This window comes from Piliocolobus tephrosceles, unplaced genomic scaffold (assembly GCF_002776525.5).
Source record: "Piliocolobus tephrosceles isolate RC106 unplaced genomic scaffold, ASM277652v3 unscaffolded_20, whole genome shotgun sequence".
Taxonomy (NCBI): Eukaryota; Metazoa; Chordata; class Mammalia; order Primates; family Cercopithecidae; genus Piliocolobus; species Piliocolobus tephrosceles.
Window position 1 is genome coordinate 2,572,180 of NW_022302087.1, and position 17,258 is coordinate 2,589,437.

At 35.3% G+C, this 17,258-nt stretch overlaps 1 protein-coding gene across 5 annotated transcripts in view; it reads right to left on the minus strand.

Moving 5' to 3' along the window:
* The window catches only part of DZIP3 (DAZ interacting zinc finger protein 3), a 109,277-nt gene that overhangs the window by 84,846 nt on the left and 7,173 nt on the right, over positions 1-17,258 (minus strand). For all 5 annotated transcript variants that reach the window (XR_003309924.1, XM_026456830.1, XM_026456828.1 and 2 more), the window contains exons 2-4: positions 8,366-8,469; positions 5,627-5,696; positions 2,149-2,304 (exon numbers count right to left, since the gene is read on the minus strand). Coding sequence is in view for 4 of the 5 variants with exons in the window: in XM_026456830.1 (XP_026312615.1) it covers positions 2,149-2,304; positions 5,627-5,696; positions 8,366-8,397 (258 nt within the window). In the remaining variant the exon portion in view is untranslated. The remainder of the gene's footprint in view (positions 1-2,148; positions 2,305-5,626; positions 5,697-8,365; positions 8,470-17,258) is intronic.

Genomic DNA, 17,258 nt, shown 5'->3' on the forward strand with positions numbered 1-17,258 from the left:
GTTCTGTATATATTTGATCCTACTTCTGGAACTTATCTTCTATTTTCTAGGTATGTCTGAGGTATAAAGAACAAGTAACACAATCTTTTAGTTATTAGAGCTTCATAATAACTTTTAATCTTTTAAATGGGCAAATTCCCAGCCCTATTCCTTCACACTTTTCTTAAATAATTTTCTTGGCTATTTTTCCTCTTATTTCCCATGTGAACTTTAGACTTAGCATTTAGTGACACTAACCAAAAAAATCCTATTATTTTAGTGGAATCCTGCAATATTTATGGATTTTAATTTATAGAAAATTGACAGCTTTAACATACTGTGTCTTCCTACATGTACTATTCCATTCAGGTCCTCATTTCTTACCCTTAATAGAGTTTTAGAGAGTTTTACTTATTGTTTTAATATGGAGTATTGATTTCTAAATTTAATGTGAGTACAATCAGTGCTTGGGTACTTACTAAAATGCAAATTCGAAGATCTATCCCCAGAGATTTTGATTCTTTAGGACTGGTACAGGGGTCAGATATTCTCATGTAAGTGGTTTAGAACAAGGTTAAATAAATATTAGTTTATCTTGTACATTTCTTAAGTATTTTACTTTTGTTATCATTATAAATAAGTACAGTTCGCCCTCCATATCCACAGGTTTTGCTTCCGTGGATTCAACCCACCATGGACTGAAAATATTTGATAAATAAATAAATAGCAAGAATACAATAATTTAAAAAAATTGAAAAGACAATACAGTATAACAACTATTTACATAGCATTTACACTGTATTAGGTATGCAATACCTAGATATAATCTAGAGATGATGTAATGTATACGGGAGAATGTGTACAGGTTGTATGCAAATATTATGTCATTTTATATAAGAAACTTGGGCATCCTTGGATTTTTGTACTGGGGGTGTCCTGGAACTAACCTCCCACAGATACCAAAAGATGCCTATACTATTCTTCTATTTTTACCTTCTAGTTGCTATTTTTTGCATATCTGAAGGCTACTGATTTCCGTCTTACTGTTTCTAAGTGATTTCCAAAAGATAAGAGGGAAATGGTGGCATTATTCTATCAATTTCTAGCCAGAATTCACTTATACTGTGGTAAATTATCTCGGTTAAGATTATAATTGTGCATAAAGTCTTATGAATAGCTTCAGTTTGTTTGAATTTTTAATCATAATAGTATTAATGTGTTTCATAGAAATAACGATATATTCCTTCATAGAAAGACAAATGTAGCCTTCTCAAGACAACTACAGTGCCTTCTCTTCCCTAGTTAATTGCCACAAAGAAAAGAGTATATAATTTTCTTTAACTTCAGAAAACTCCATTAATTTAAGATATGGTATCCTTCTTATATTGAAAGTTACCACAAATTATACAGAAAAACGACTTTCGAGATGGAAATCTACAATATAGCTTCCAGAATATTTATTATACAAATAATTCCAAAACTCTCCATATGATTTTTAAAAAATTCATTGTTTACAAATGTGTTAACTTTTTTTTTTTTGAGACAGTCTTGCTCTGTCTCCCAGGCAGGGGTGCAGTGGCATGATCTCGGCTCACTGTACCTCCACTTCCTGAGTTCAAGCGATTTTCCTGCTTCAGCCTCCCAAGTAGCTGGGACCACAGGCATGTGCCACCATGCCCGGCTGATTTTTGCATTTTTAGTAGAGAACAAGTTTCACCATGTTGGCCAGGCTGGTCTCAAACTCCTGACCTCAGTGATCCACCCACCTCGGTCTCCCAAAGTGCTGGGATTAGAGACGTGAGCCACTGTGTCTGGCCCAATGTGTTAACATTTTATGAGTTAGGAGACCAAAAGCAGTCCTCTGTCCCAGAGTGGCATGTTACAGGTTAATAGTAGGACTGGAATAAACACTAGACCTTGTAGTCAACAGCTTCCAAGCTACCAACCCACATTCTTACCATTATTCTTAAAAGGCTAGCTCCAAATGACTCTATTTGTTCAATTTTTTAAAAGTCTATTGTCAAGGCTGACAACAAAGTCCTTTACAAGAAGTAAGATGGAGATTTTTTTCAAGACCTTGGCTACATTGTGGTTTAAAAATAATTTCAATTAAAAAATTCATAAACAGACAGCTGCACTTCTGTCCCAAATAACAACTTAAGATGTTACCTGCATAGTTTGGAAGGAAAAATCTTCTTGTAAGAACTTCTTAATGTGAGGAACCACACCTTTTGGTAGAGTATTAACTGCATTTAGTAACTTCTTCACTTCTAATAGTAAGTTAACAGGAACAAGATCAGTAGCTATGTCCTTTTCCTGTTTGTCCTAGAAGACATTATTGATTAAAATTTACATAATTATGCATATTCTCATTCACTCTAATTCTAAAATCAGCCAAAGCATTAAAAAAGGAACAAAGCTCATTTTCCCTTGTTCTCCTAGCTTTTATGACAAAACTACAAAAAAACTAAGGAAGAATAATATATGTTCTCTGTTCTCTAGGAACTTAAAATATTACATATATTATTCTCTGTAACATGAAAATATATCTAAATGTGCTTTTTATATTATATGACTGATACTTCAGCTATTAAACACAGCAATTTGAAAAAGAATAGTTGTAACAGTTTAAACTGTAAACAAATAGTAAAGTAGAATGACTCAACATCTCAATTTAGTCAGAGCTGTGTAAATAGTAATAATCTTCAAGAATTTATTCTTACAGAATAAGGCATTAGTAATTATTAATTGATAACTACACTATCAAGTCCTGTTGGAATATCTATTAACATTAGTTGTGAAGAACTAGTGGACAACAGAGATGGATAAATGGCCTAGAACAGATGGATGATGGCCTTCCTTCAAACCTTAACAAGAAACCAGAGTTCTTACACTCTGTGGAAATTCTAGGAATATAAATCATATTGCTGTTCATCTCCGAAAATAAGAACTCCTTATTGCAGACGCCCCACAGAGCTTGAGATGCTGAAAATGCCCTTGTATGGGCTAACTCACTTTCAGTTCTCTAACAGACCTGGAGCCACACAGGAAAGTAACTAGAAACCAATAAAGTCCACTGCAGGACTATCTGCCTAACCTCAATGATGGCGTTTTGCCCTTCTTTTCCCTAGTTAATTGCCACAAGGAAAAGAGTTTGCAGAGATTATCCAGTAACTTAGAGGGGAAAATATATAAACGTAAAATAACCATGGTATTCGGTATTCACCTGTATGAGGTTACTGCTGTAAAAAATGGGTTTGAGTGCTAAATTAAGATTCCTCCATCCCCATCTATATTCAATAAATATACTTTAGATTTCATAGCATTTCTTAAGATTATGTATGTAGAAAAACGTTGACAGTTTACTAACTCTCTATGAAGGATGTCCATTGTACTACTATTCATTTTATTATTCTTCCAACCTTTCTACAGGTTTGAAATTTTTCAAAAGGTTAAAAAAAATTCTACCAAGTAACTAGAAAAACCCCTTACAAAGAATGACCAAGGCCGGGCACGGTGGCTCAAGCCTGTAATCCCAGCACTTTGGGAGGCCGAGACGGGCGGATCATGAGGTCAGGAGATCGAGACCATCCTGGCTAACACGGTGAAACCCCATCTCTACTAAAAACTACAAAAAACTAGCCGGGCGAGGTGGCGGCGCCTGTAGTCCCAGCTACCCGGGAGGCTGAGGCAGGAGAATGGCGTGAACCCGGGAGGCGGAGCTTGCAGTGAGCAGTGAGCTGAGATCCGGCCACAGCACTCCAGCCTGGGTGACAGAGCGAGACTCTGTCTCAAAAAAAAAAAGAAAAAAAAAGAAAAGAATGACCAATATCAGTCGTGCATATAATTCCAACTAAAGGTCAATTCTAGTCAAAAGTACCTGTAGAATCATCTGATACTAATTAACAAACTTATACACAGGTAAGATTATAGTATGAATAAAAATTTTTCAACAGGAAATATTATAAGTGTCATGCCTACAGGGTCTTGCTTTGTCACCTAGGCTGGAGTGCAGTGGTATGAACACAGCTCACTGCAGCCTTGACCTCCCAAGCACAAGTGATCCTCCCACCTTAGCCCCTCAAGTAGCTGGAAATACAGGCACGCACCACCATACCCGGCTAATTTTGGTATCTTTAGCAGAAACAATGTTTTGCCATATTGTAAAGGCTGGTCTCAAACTCTTGAGCTTAAGCAATAAATCTGCCCACATTAGCCTCCCAAAGTGCTGGGATTACAGGCATGAGCCACCATGCGTGGTCCATATTTTTAATTTAAGTTAGTTGTCAAAATATTTGATGCTTAATCCATTTTGGCAAAATTGATTAAATATCTAAACAAAATTCAGGTCAAAGTGTCCACCTTCCTTGCTTTTTGTATTCCTGATTCTGTATCTAGAAATGTCTTTTCTGGATCTAGTCCCCTGATTCTTGCCTTTGCTCAACTGTACAACCCTACATACATGTGCATATAGCATACTTCCCCTGCAGCATTTTTTACAGTGATAACCTCATGCAGGTGAATACCATGGTTATTTTATGTTTATATATTTTCCCCTCCTAAGTTACAGGATAACCTCTGCAAACTTTCCTACAAACATGTTCCTACCCAAGTCTCATGTTGAATTGTAATTCTTAGTAGTAGAGGAGGGACCTGGTAGGAGGTGACTGGATCATTGGGGTGGTTTCTAATAGTTTAGCATCATCTCCCTGGTGCTGTCGCATGATAGAGTTCCCACAAGATCTGGTTGTTTAAAAGTGTGTGGCACCTTCCCCTTTGGTCTCTTTCTCTCTTGCCGCCATATGAAGGCATGCTTGCTTCCCCTTTGCCTTCTCCCATGACTGTAAGTTTCTTGAGGACTACCCAGCCATGCCACCTCCTGTCCAGCCTAAGAAACTGTGATTCAATTAAACCTCTTTTCCTCATAAATTACCTAGTATCAGGTAGTTCTTTATAGCAGTATGAGAACAGACTAATACACTTATTAACAAGTAAACATCAATCATTAAACAAAACTATGTGGAAGGTAAAATTATACTAACGAGAACCTAACAAACAAATATCTCTTCATCAGTCTTTCACAAAATATATGAACATATGATGTTCACACAACTAGTTTTAAATACCATAAAAGCATATCACTGGTAATATAAGCCTTTTATGTATAATTCAGAATTACTATCTTTCATTTAGACCTAGAAGTTCTAACCATAAACATAATAAAAATAAAGAATAAACTTAACTTCAGAAATGACTCAAACTTCTTACCAGATGAAATTCTGTATGTGTGTATGTGTGTTTTCTTTATATGTGTATAGGTTTTGTTTTGCTTTCATTTTCCCTTCAAAAAACAAATGAGGGATTTCTTAAAATTGATTGTTGGGCTATTTCTGGATGATTCCATTCAATTTTTTAATTAACTTTCAGTTATGGTGAGGAATGGTATTTAGAATGACAACCTTGAGATAAGTATCAATCATCAAAGCAAGATTTAACTGTGACCATTTTACTTATGAAGGTAGGAAAGCTGACTCACTCAAAAAATTTTAACACGTAATTAAAGTGACTAGATGTATCACTGCATTTGCATATATAATTGGTTATTATCAATTAACTAAAAGTTACTGAAAACTAAACTTTCTCTTACCAGTTGACCAGATGATTTTTCTTGCTTATTGTCAGTTTCTTCCTTCCTCTGATCCTCCACAGCAGGATGCCTATTTTAAATGAAAATAGGTATATTAAGAGCATCTTCTCACAAAGAACACAAATTGTAGTAGTAAAGAATCTTAACAATTGAATTATTGTCTGAAAGTGTAACCAAAGTGCATCAAAGACTGGTAATGGTGATAGGTGCCGTATCTCTTTAGAGACTCAAGTTAAAGAAGACAAATTGGCCATGCCCTTACTGGATGGTGGTAGAGAAAACAACAAGCCTATTATGAAAAACACTGCATCCTTAATAGATATGCAGTAGACCAAAATAATGGGAAAAAAACCTTACAGCACTGTTTCAAGGTAAAGGAAAAAAAAGTCTTAAAAAGGTTGATGTTTTGTGTGTTTATGAAGATATTACAGGTTAGGGAGAGATCTATCTTAAATAGATCATTTTATTTTTTGTTTGGGGTTCCTAAACTTACAATTGTCCAGTTTTCCAAAATATTTTTAACTGAGGAAAAATAACATATTTAGAAACTATTAACTATTTGGGTAATAAGGGATCACTTGACAGGTTTTGCTTTTAACCTTAGCTCAAAATGTGAACATACTGCAGTATTATATACCGAACTGAAAATTTTATTTGTAGTATTGCTTTTGCCTGCATACAGAACCATTGTATAGGAACCATAATAAAGGAACCATAATATAGGGTCATATATGATTTATTCTATGTTAATTCTGAACACCAGCAGAGAGAACACTGAGAAATTTATATTGACTGATTTATTCAGAACTGTACTTTATATTCTCTTATTTGACTTTACATTTATGTATTCATTTGACAGACAACCATTTATCATCTATTATATGCTAATTGATTTTGTTGGGGTAAACTGGGATGGATATATAAAATGGTATTATCCGTTTTCAAACTTCTAGTGAAAAGTTTCTACAAAAGGAGATACACACATGCAAACATTTCACAATATGATTCTCAGTGCTCTTTAAGGTGCCATGGTAAAAAGAAACCTATTAACTGTCTTTTCCTCCCCTTTCAAGTCCCACTTGCCCTACAAAAAATAAAGCAAAACACAAGTTATATCTTTGTGTTATCAAGGAATGAAAAATACTGCAGCAGTATTCTGAAGTCTTTCAAGGTTTGAGAAAGAGTATAAAATGTTCTAAAGTGTATACTCTACCAGCAAACTCCATTTCATGATCATTCCCTCCTTAACCCAATACTTCTTAATCCCAGACACATATTAAAATCAACTGTGAAGCTGCTGAAACATCTAGATGCCCAAAACCTACTTCATGTCTTCTAAATCAAAAGTGTCATGTGGGCTGCTATATTCTCTATGGGCTCCATTACAAATTTTGATGTGTAACTCCAACTTACCCTCACCTCCTCCTCTGTACAAAAAAAGCCAAAATCTCTAGCAACATAGTCAAAATACACCCCAAGAATTTTTCTTAAGTACTTTTTCTTGCTATTTCCTCACCTCAGCCAAATGACCTTTTGTCCTCCCTTGCTTGTAAACCCATCACAATGCTTCTCATTTTTTAAAGATCAGTTCAAATGTTACTTTGTGGAAACTCAATCACCAGTCAATAATTATTTTTTCTTCCTATAGACAGCCACAGAATCTCTAATAGTTACATAATTTGCCTAAAGATATAATTACTTTTTATATATCTTGCCACTATATTATAAGCTATCTCTAGGTACACAAATATTGTCTTAGTCTTTATTCCCTAAGCACCAAGGAATCAGTAAATTCTTTTGTAAAATAAATTAATAGGTCACACTGCTTATTATACGAGATAGTTCAAGCCTGGAGGGAGATCTCCAATACAACCCTGTTTAGTATTATATGAGGTAGAGGTGGGCTGAACTTACCCTGCTTGGAGAAAAGAGAATGTCATTATGGCCTTGGCCCACTGAATCATTCAGTAGGGTCTTCTGCATCACGTTTATATTACTCTTTAGAAAATGGGGATAATAAAAGCACTCACTTCATAGAGTTGTTATGAGGTTTATGAGTAAAACATAACGTAAAAGCATTAAAAACAATGTTGACATAGTAAGTCTATGTAAGCACTTGTTAAATGATACAACATTTTCGTGAGAATGACTGAACAGTAAGGTATGGCATATTTTTCAATTCTTAGCTCTTCAGTGAGAATGTAATCCCTAGTGAACTTTTGTAAAATTAGATTTCACCCAGTCTACATCACCCACTAACCAAACTTGCTGAAATGTCTTGAAGCATAAGTGTTTCCCATTCATACTAGCTTCCCAAGGTTACGTGGAAAAAACAAACATTATGTCTTTTGGAATACAACAAATGCAGCTGGTTTTTGTCAACCTATCCTTTACCTCTGGGGTCCCCAGCCCTTAGGCCACAGACAAGTACAGGTACATGGTCTGTTAAGAACTGGGCTGCACAGCAAGGAGGCAGCAGTGGGTAAGCATTACCACCTGAGCTCCATCTTCTCTCAGATCAGCAGCAGCATCAGATTCTCAAAGGAATGCAAACTCTATTGTGAACTGCCCATATGAAGGATCTAAGTTGCCCACTCCTTATGAGAATCTAATGCCTGATGATCTGAAGTGGAACAGTTTCATCCCAAAACCATTCCCCACATCCCTACCATCCGTGGAAAAACTGTTTTCCACAAAACCAGTCCCTGGTGCCAAAAAGGTTGGGGACTGTTGCCTTACCTCACAAAAAATTCGTCTGGTAGAGAATCCATGCTGCACAAGGTTTCTTCACAAAAATCTTATTCCACTGCTTGCAAACTGACTTTAAATACTGCCCTTTAATGCTGTAAGGAAAATAATACTTTTATGAAGGTAGGAAAGTGACACTTTTTCTGCACACTATGAAAACAGAACACGATCATTTGAAAAAAATCTGAAACTGCTATAAAAGAAAATGAATCATAGTTTTGCCACCCAAACACAATCACTACCCATCCTTTAATATGCTTATTTTTTAACAAGCATAGGTATATTTTACCAATTTGTAATCATATTAAATAAAAGATGTTCTACCCCACCTTTTTCACCACTGAATGTTATATCAAAAGAATCTTTCATGTTGTTTTATCCTCCTAGTAAACATTCTTAATGGCTATACAATAGCTGGTTGATTGGGATTTCCTTGGCCATTTCCTTATAGTTGGTCATTTAATTTCCCATTTTTTCTATTATAAATAGTTCCATGATAAACTTCATTATCCATAAAGCTTTTCCCATATTTATTATTTCTTTACAATACATTCTCAAAAGTAAAATTAATAGATCAAAAGACACAAACATTTCATTGTTCAAAGGCTTCCCAAAAGATTTATACTAATTTATTTCCCATAGAGGTAAATATGAGTTACTGCTTAACACAATCTTGACAGCACTGTTTTGTTTTCTTTTAGTCTACAAATAACATGTAGCTACTTTTTCCCCAAGTCATGATTCTACATGTCCATAAAACAGGAGACACAGGATGTAAAGAACACTTGCACAATCTCGTGTTCCAACATCAATGGATGTTGTGGATATTTCCTGAAAGAAAAATAACACTGAGGCAACACAAATGAAAACAAAGAGACTAGAGTATCATAAGTATATATATTTATTTACATAGCTATTTATTCCAAGAACAACTCTTCTAAAACTAGTCTCATTTAATCTTCTTACTGAAAGTTCAAGCCTCTAGACTACAGTGCTTTGTGCTAGGTTGGCTTCCTTTTCTGATCCTACCCTAAGCCCAGAAAGTGTTAAATCATATGTAAAACTATTGTTATATGCTCTGGGGCAAAAAGAGAAATAGAAGAAATAGAAAAGAAAGTGGCAGCAATTGCATAAATAAAACGGACATAGGCTGCCTTGCTGCCAAGCACAAGACTGTATGAAGTTTCTCATTTGTTGTCTCTGACCTGCTTTTTATCTCAGTAATTGGGTAGTCATTTCTGTAACAGCACATTTAATACAATTCCATAATTTAGATTGGTACAGCCTTTCTAGCTAGGCCCATTACTAAAAGGTAATTCAGCATAGGGTAATTCCCATATCAATAAAATATATTCCACAAGGTCAACTATAAATCACCTATTAAGAATTCAGATTGTGTTTACTCAAATAAACACTATTTTAATGATATCCTGCCCCTCCCCCCGACCAAAAAAAAAAAAAAAATTTACCACAGACAGGAAGAAGTAACTGCAGAACCTGAACCCAGCTAATAAACCCTGAGGTCTGTGTATCTTTTCAGTAAGCTTAGATAAGGGAAGGGGCAACTCAGCCTGGTATAAGGGCTAAAATAAGTCCTGTGGAAATCATCTGTAAAACAAGTATTCCTAATTATGATACCACATACCAATATTCTACATTTGACTCACACCAACTCTAAGTAACACAGAAAGTCTTAAGAGACAAGAATAATTCTGCAACAATTTGCTACTGATATCTTAAAACACAAAATTACACATATACACACAGAGAGAGATTTCCTTCTAAATTTCATTTAAAAGAGCTTTCTTCTAGTATCTCTTAATTCCTTGCTCATCCCCAACAAATACACTTCATTGCTATATTACAACTCACCTACACAGAATGAATACAGTTCTCCTAGATAATTGCTATTTTATAGTTTTATTTCAAAAATTCAGTAAGCAAAGTCGTATTTTAATTTGTATTGTCTGTTCAAATACTGAAGAAAGATACAAACTACAGCTAATAATGAAGCAGAGAGGTTGGATAAACCTTGTCATTCACACTAGATCAGATCTGCTTCATCTCTTTAATAAAGCTGTACAGAAAAAGACATAACTGTGAGGATTTTAGGACTGTGATCAAACTACTTTTATGGTTTCTATAAATCTCCCTGTTATTTTAATAAAAAGTAACAACAGTTAAGGCATTATTTCATAGCTAGAGAATACAAATGTACACCTTTTCCAGACAAAACAATCCCCTCATTTCCAGAATTTATCAAAGCTCAGACTTGAAGACCTCCCCCTCTGCTAAGCTCTTCTTTGGCCAGTAGCTATTTGCATACATCACAGCAAGGATGAAAAGAAGGGAGGAAAATCCTCTGGTGACAAGATAGAGGCAAACCTGTTCAGTGTTCAGCTTGAAAAAGAAATGGGTGGAAAATTAATCAACAAATCAAAAAGATATTTGGATCCCAAATTAACAGTTAAGCAGGCTTTTTCAGCTTGCTCAAAATACAACCTGAGATGAATCTCTGTGATGAAAGGTTTTCCAGGAGAAAGAATCATCAATGTCATCATTTCACCAGGAGCTAAACAGGTATGTGTGGCAAACACTACTGGCAACAGCAACAGCAGTAGCACTTTACAGCCTCTGTTGCGAGAAAGGCAAAGTGCCTAGCAACCAAAAGGAAGTAGCCAGCCTGAAATGTCACCACTGAGCTGCTAAAATAATCCAAAGGTTTTTACCATTCTAGAAGAGGCTGGAGAAAACCTTTTAAGTCAGGGTTAACATGAGGGGGGAAAGAAAGGTAAATCTTGAATCTAGTTTCCCCTAGTGTATTCATTTCAATAGACTTTTCCCTGTCGGCAGTAAACAAAATTTACTCTGACTTCCTGGGATTAAGAGACTGCTCTTCTTCAGGAATCTATTTAGGTCCTTGTTGGTTGATCTGAGGGCAAGCTAAAGTTCAATGTCAATTTACAGCACACTTTTATCCGCTAACCAAGATGATCTTATTTGTAGGCTGTGTTTTACTGGTTGAAAAATAAGGTAATGCCATCCATATCTTAATAAACGGTAACATGGCTTTCTTACTGTTCCTTCTACCTGAACTCTCAGCTCCTACTTTCCCTCTTACTGAAATTTTAACAATTTTTTTTAGTTGTAAAGGTATTTTGTTTCCATTTTTAAAGCTGTTTATTCACATCAAAGCAGGCACAGCTCTTATGTATAATTTTTTAAATAATCCACTTAAACATTTAACTTGTGTTACTGTAACTTTCCTAGACTGTATATAGGCACATTTTTATAAAAATCCACTCAAATGTTCATCTTGACTAAAATGTTACCAAAATACCAAGGGTTCAGTCTAGGTCCTACTGCTGGCCGCCTGGAAAGCTAATCACTGAAACAACAAGTTTTGCCTAGGAAGAAGGCTTTAATTGGGTGCTATAGCTGGGGAGATGAAGCTCAATCTCAAATCTATCTCCCTGACTGACTAAAACTAGGATTTTATATAGCAGGGAAGAAATGTAATAATTTGCAAAAAAGCAATAACTAGGGAGGCGCAAGGAGGCATCCGGTGAAGTGATCTGGTAATTTTCAGTTCTTGGATACCTTTTTTGAGAGGTCTGAAGGTCCTTTCCTGAGGAAGAAACTCAAATAAATACAAGTTTCAAGCTTTAACACCAGAAGGGTCAATATCTATGTTTATCCAAAAACAACTGTCTATGGCTCTACTGGGTTGATTTAAAAAATACCTGACCAAGATAGAGACTCTAATACAACAACAAGTTTACATTTCAAAGTGTGGGTGGATGTCCCATGAATTTCCCTCCCTTGTCAACTCTAGCACTTACAGATTATACCACGCCAGAAGGAAAAAGTGAGTATCAGTGTGGAAAACAATAAAAATAAAGCTCACACTTTTCTCCATGCTACTAGCTTAAAACAAAGTAATATATTTTGTCTTTTTCAGGAAAGGAATTCAGTTATTATGAACTTTTCCTATGCCCAGTAAATCAGGGTCTCTCAATTTTGGAACTACTGACATTCCAGGCTGATAATCCTGCTATAGGAAGTTGTCCTATGCATTTTTAAGATGTTTCATAGCATCCCTAGCCTCTGTCCACCAGATGCCAGGGGCAGCTCCTCAACAACACACACCCACATCCACACATCTACACACCTCAGCCCCATTGTGGCAATCAATGATATCTTGAAATATTGCCAAATATCCCTTGGGGCATAAAATTACTCTCCAAACGAATGAGTTAAGATTAAGAAACTTAATTAAGTGGACACAGAGACTGATTTGAGGAAGAAAAATAAGACCATCCTGATATTACATAACATGTACAGACACAAACAAACTTACGTCTACAAGAAAGCAAAACGACATAAAGTATCTAGATTTCCATTAATGTCAAAACTGAGAGGCTGTATAGTAGTTTAAGAGCGCTGTAATCACTCTGGAAGGGTATGCTTTGACACACACTAGCTAGCTGTGTGATTTTATATGAGATTAATAAACATTCTCTGTGCTTCAGCTTCCTTATCTAAAACATAGGGATGACAGTACCCCTTTCACAGAGTTACAAAGATTAAATGCTTAAAACACATAATAGAATAGCACCTGGCACGTAGTAAGCACTATATAAGTGTTCCTATCATCACCATTTTCATAATCAAAATAATCATCATTTAACTATTTAAGTTTGTAGCAAAATTAATTAACTTTTCTTCTAATTCCCTACTGTGAAGGAGAAATGCTATTGTATGGAAAGAAATGTTAATGAGATTTAAGAGATGGGATAAAATATTATTTTTTAAATATATCACATATGACACAAAAGACAACATAATGTGTGCACACTGTTCAGCACCTTGCATTTTTCACACCAGCACATATACATCTACTTTAGTCTTTAAACTGCATGATATGTCAATGTATGCATGTATCATTTTACCAGACCATTGATTAAAAACTTCAGATGTCTCTAGGTTTGACTTAAAAAAAAAAAATTGTTATTACAAACAATGCTGCAATACCACCACCTTGAACATGCAACTTGGTTAAAATTTTGATAGCTATTTTGGAAAGCTGGATTTCCTAACTCAACATTGAATTAAATGTACTCCAGAAGACCATGGGTCTGTTAACAAGCAGACTCTGACACTGCTAGTTCTCATTTCTGCTAAATTTTACCAAAAGAATTCCAAAAAACTCCTCAAAGTTGAGACGTAAGATGCTATGGTCACTTCAACCCTTAAAAACATTGAAGAAAACACTTTCAAAGAACGTAGCAGGACATTTTGTGATAGGAGTTCCTTGGAATCAGAATTTTAACTATTGTTGATCTGAGTATGTCTGCTAGATTAGCAGCAATAACCAGCCATTCTTGATGGCTTTTGAAATGACTGTCTTAGTCACTGGGGCTGCTACAGTAAAGTACTATAGAAACAACAGAAATTGATTTCTCATAGTTCTGGAGGCTAGAAGTCTGAGACCAATGTGTCAGCAAAGTTGGTTCTGATAAGGGTGCTCTTCTGGGCTGCAGACTTCTAACTTCTGGTTGTATCCTCACATGGTAGAAAGAGGGTGAGAGAGCTCTCTGGGGTCCCTTTTACAATCCCGCTCATGAAGGCTCTACCTTCATGACCTATTTTATCTTCCAAAGGCTGCACCTTCTAATACTATCACATTGGGGGTTAGGATTTCAACACTGAATGAGGGGGAACACAAACATTCGGTCTACTGTGCAGTTCTTATGTGGTTACAGCATTATGATAGTCTTTATTTCTCATGTTAGTGAGCTGAGCTCTGTGTAGACAAAAATGGCTGAGGCTATTAGGTTAGACTCAAAGAATAACAAGTTAACAAGCTACACCATTATTTTGTATTAGCAATAATTAGTATGAACAAAATATACTGATTACTTGGTTTTATAATTTATTGTTAATTTCTCCATTTTCGAATTTGTTTAACTTCCTGGAAAAGCTACAAAATAAATACACCTAGACAACAGTAGCTAAAATATTGTTTTTCCCCAAAGAATAAATATACAGTCTGCTTAGTCAAACTCCAAAACAGATGGATGCTGGTGGAAAAATATTTGCAAAAGTTATCAGAAACTGTCAGATATTTTCTATCCCAAAAGATTACTGTTTTTATTAGCTCTTGCCACTTTGCAAATATCATTGTTAGCAATATGTCTGCTTAAACCAGGAAATAAGAGTCTTATAATGTGTACTCACCACCATTTGTTACAAATCTGCCAACATAGGAAACATCCTTTCCTGAAGCAAAATTAACATCTTGTCTTAAGCAGGTTTTAAATTCTATTCAGATCTATTCAATTAGTTACTTTTGGACTTACACAGGTAAACCTTTAGTATATATTTATTTGTTTTGGATAGTTGGAATGTGCCTACAATGAATATGCACAGGTTAGGATTTACCTGAAAAACTATCCAGATACTAAACAAGCCATCAGTTTCAAATATTTACAGTAGCACTGCTAAAAGCACACTCTTCAGAAACGTAGCTAGAAACCACAGGAAGAAGCATATGCTACCCCTAAGCACATACTCCAAAGGTGGAATATTTTCAGCAATTTAAAAATATTATGTTGTCATTACAGTTGTTAGATAATAGAGACATAACACACGTAGAGATGGTAATCAACCAGGGAATGAGGAATACTTCTTTCATGTACTTGCCTCTACCACCACCAATGAAAGCTTGCCCTATTCACTTCCAGCTTGCTCCACCCATGTAAGAAAACTGGCAGCTCATTGTTATCTCAGAAAGGCATACATTTGTAACAAGGGTGTAGGTAAGAAGATAGAGCAAGCTTTTGGTTATGAAGAGTTTCTTTTCATATGATATTAACTGAGTGTATTACCTTGGGTTGCATTGAAAATAAGCTTAATTTTCATCAGCTCCTATGTGCTACGCTCTAAGCTATGCACCCTGAATAAACATCTGATCTTTACACAACTATGGAAGATAAACATTACTGTAATAAGTTTTAAAAATTAAGAAACTGAGGCTTATAGAGTTCTCATAGTTAATAAATCAGTAAGAGCAGAAATTCATGCCCCACATTTTACCAACTGCAATTCCATTTTCTTCCACGTCCCATTACTTCTAGTGCCATACTTAATTTTATAGAAGCTTAATGTATAATTATGAGCTGGACTAGATAATATGCACATATGCATACTCAGAAACAAAACTATTTCACATTCTTATTGCTCAGTAATACTGTAAAAGTTATTAATCATGCCAGCCTAATATTTCATATCATTAGTCATATTAGTTTTGCTAAGAGTTTTTCTATTCAACAAAACAATTCAGATACTATACATGCTACTGAAATAAACAATGAAATGGACAATACTTCATGCCTGGTTAAATGATCTCTCAAAGCTAAAGATTTTTTAAAATAAAATCTCCAAACTTTTTTGATCACATATCCCTAAAACAGTAAAAGATCTGAGAATATGCTGAAAATATAAGAATATCAATTCACTTATAAATTAAATGCAGGCATAACTATTATAACATAAAAAAGGATAAGGTAAAAAAAGCTTTAATATTTGTTCCCACACCTCAATAGACAGTTTCACATATCCCCTGAAGTGTGCAAACTGTACTTTGGACACTACTGTCTTAGAAAACAGCTTCATATTTTAATTCAGGAAATAGATATCCAGCCATTTCATAAGCCTGAGAGTATTTATTTTCTGAAAGACCAGAAATTTAAAAGTGAGATAAGCAAAGACCCATGCTCTGCACCTATCTTGAAGATAGGTCTTCAAGCAATAGTAGTTACCAGGATTACTATTCCTTAACTTAAAAGTTATATTACTTTCATCTTTACTTATACTCATCTTACACTCAACACTGGATTCAGAAACAATGGATAGTACTTGCATTTAAAAAAAAAAAAAAAAAGCAAGGCAACATTCTTATTCTGGGGTAGATGTGATTAGATTTGAGATGTGGGATATGAAAATAGGGGAACATATATCCAAAATATTCAAACCTTGTACTCTTAACCTAAAGTTGAATGCTGTGAAATGTATAAAAAGAAAAAGCAGAAACTGTTTCAAAAGTGAAAGTTAACTTTATGGTTGGGCAAATCATTTAGAGTTTAGCTGAACTGTAATATTTGATACTTGTGAAAGAAAATAGGAAAAATAATCGTAAAAGGAGAATTAATATTTTTTAGATTTTCTGGTTTTGTGAAAAAGGTAACATTTCTGAAAAATGGGAGTTGACACTAATCATACACTTAGTTTCCTGACTCTGCATAAGGGGTAGAATCAGATTAATACTAATATTTGAATTGTTTTAGCTACATGGGGCACAAGATTATCTAAAAGACCCCATGCCTAGACCTCTGCCAATTTTCTACTGCAGGATTTCTGACTTCATGCTGTGGAAACTGCGCCAATGAAACTTTTGTTCTACCAGCTATTTATGTCTACTGAATAATCCCTCAGTTTTAGATTTGGCTTCATGTCCCCACTAGAATGTAAGCCCCATCAAATTAGGAAAACTTTGTTTTCATTCCTTAGTGCCTAGAATAGAACCTGGCACAAGTTAAGCATTCACTATTGCTTTAAAAAATGAACTCACCCACCCTTCTGCACACCTCAAGGCCTCTGAAGGCAGATGTAAACAGGGAGCCTGTATGTAGATTTTAACAGCCTTCTTGGCTAACCTACAATTCTCCTTTAGAAGTCAAGAGGCAGCTCATATGCCACAAGTAAAAATGGTACCTGTAGACAACCATGGGGTCAAGACAGAACCTGCATCTTCTTGCAGTTAACTCCTGTCTCCTTTGCCGGTTTCTCCACATTTCCCCAACATCTAAATACTTAACTCTCT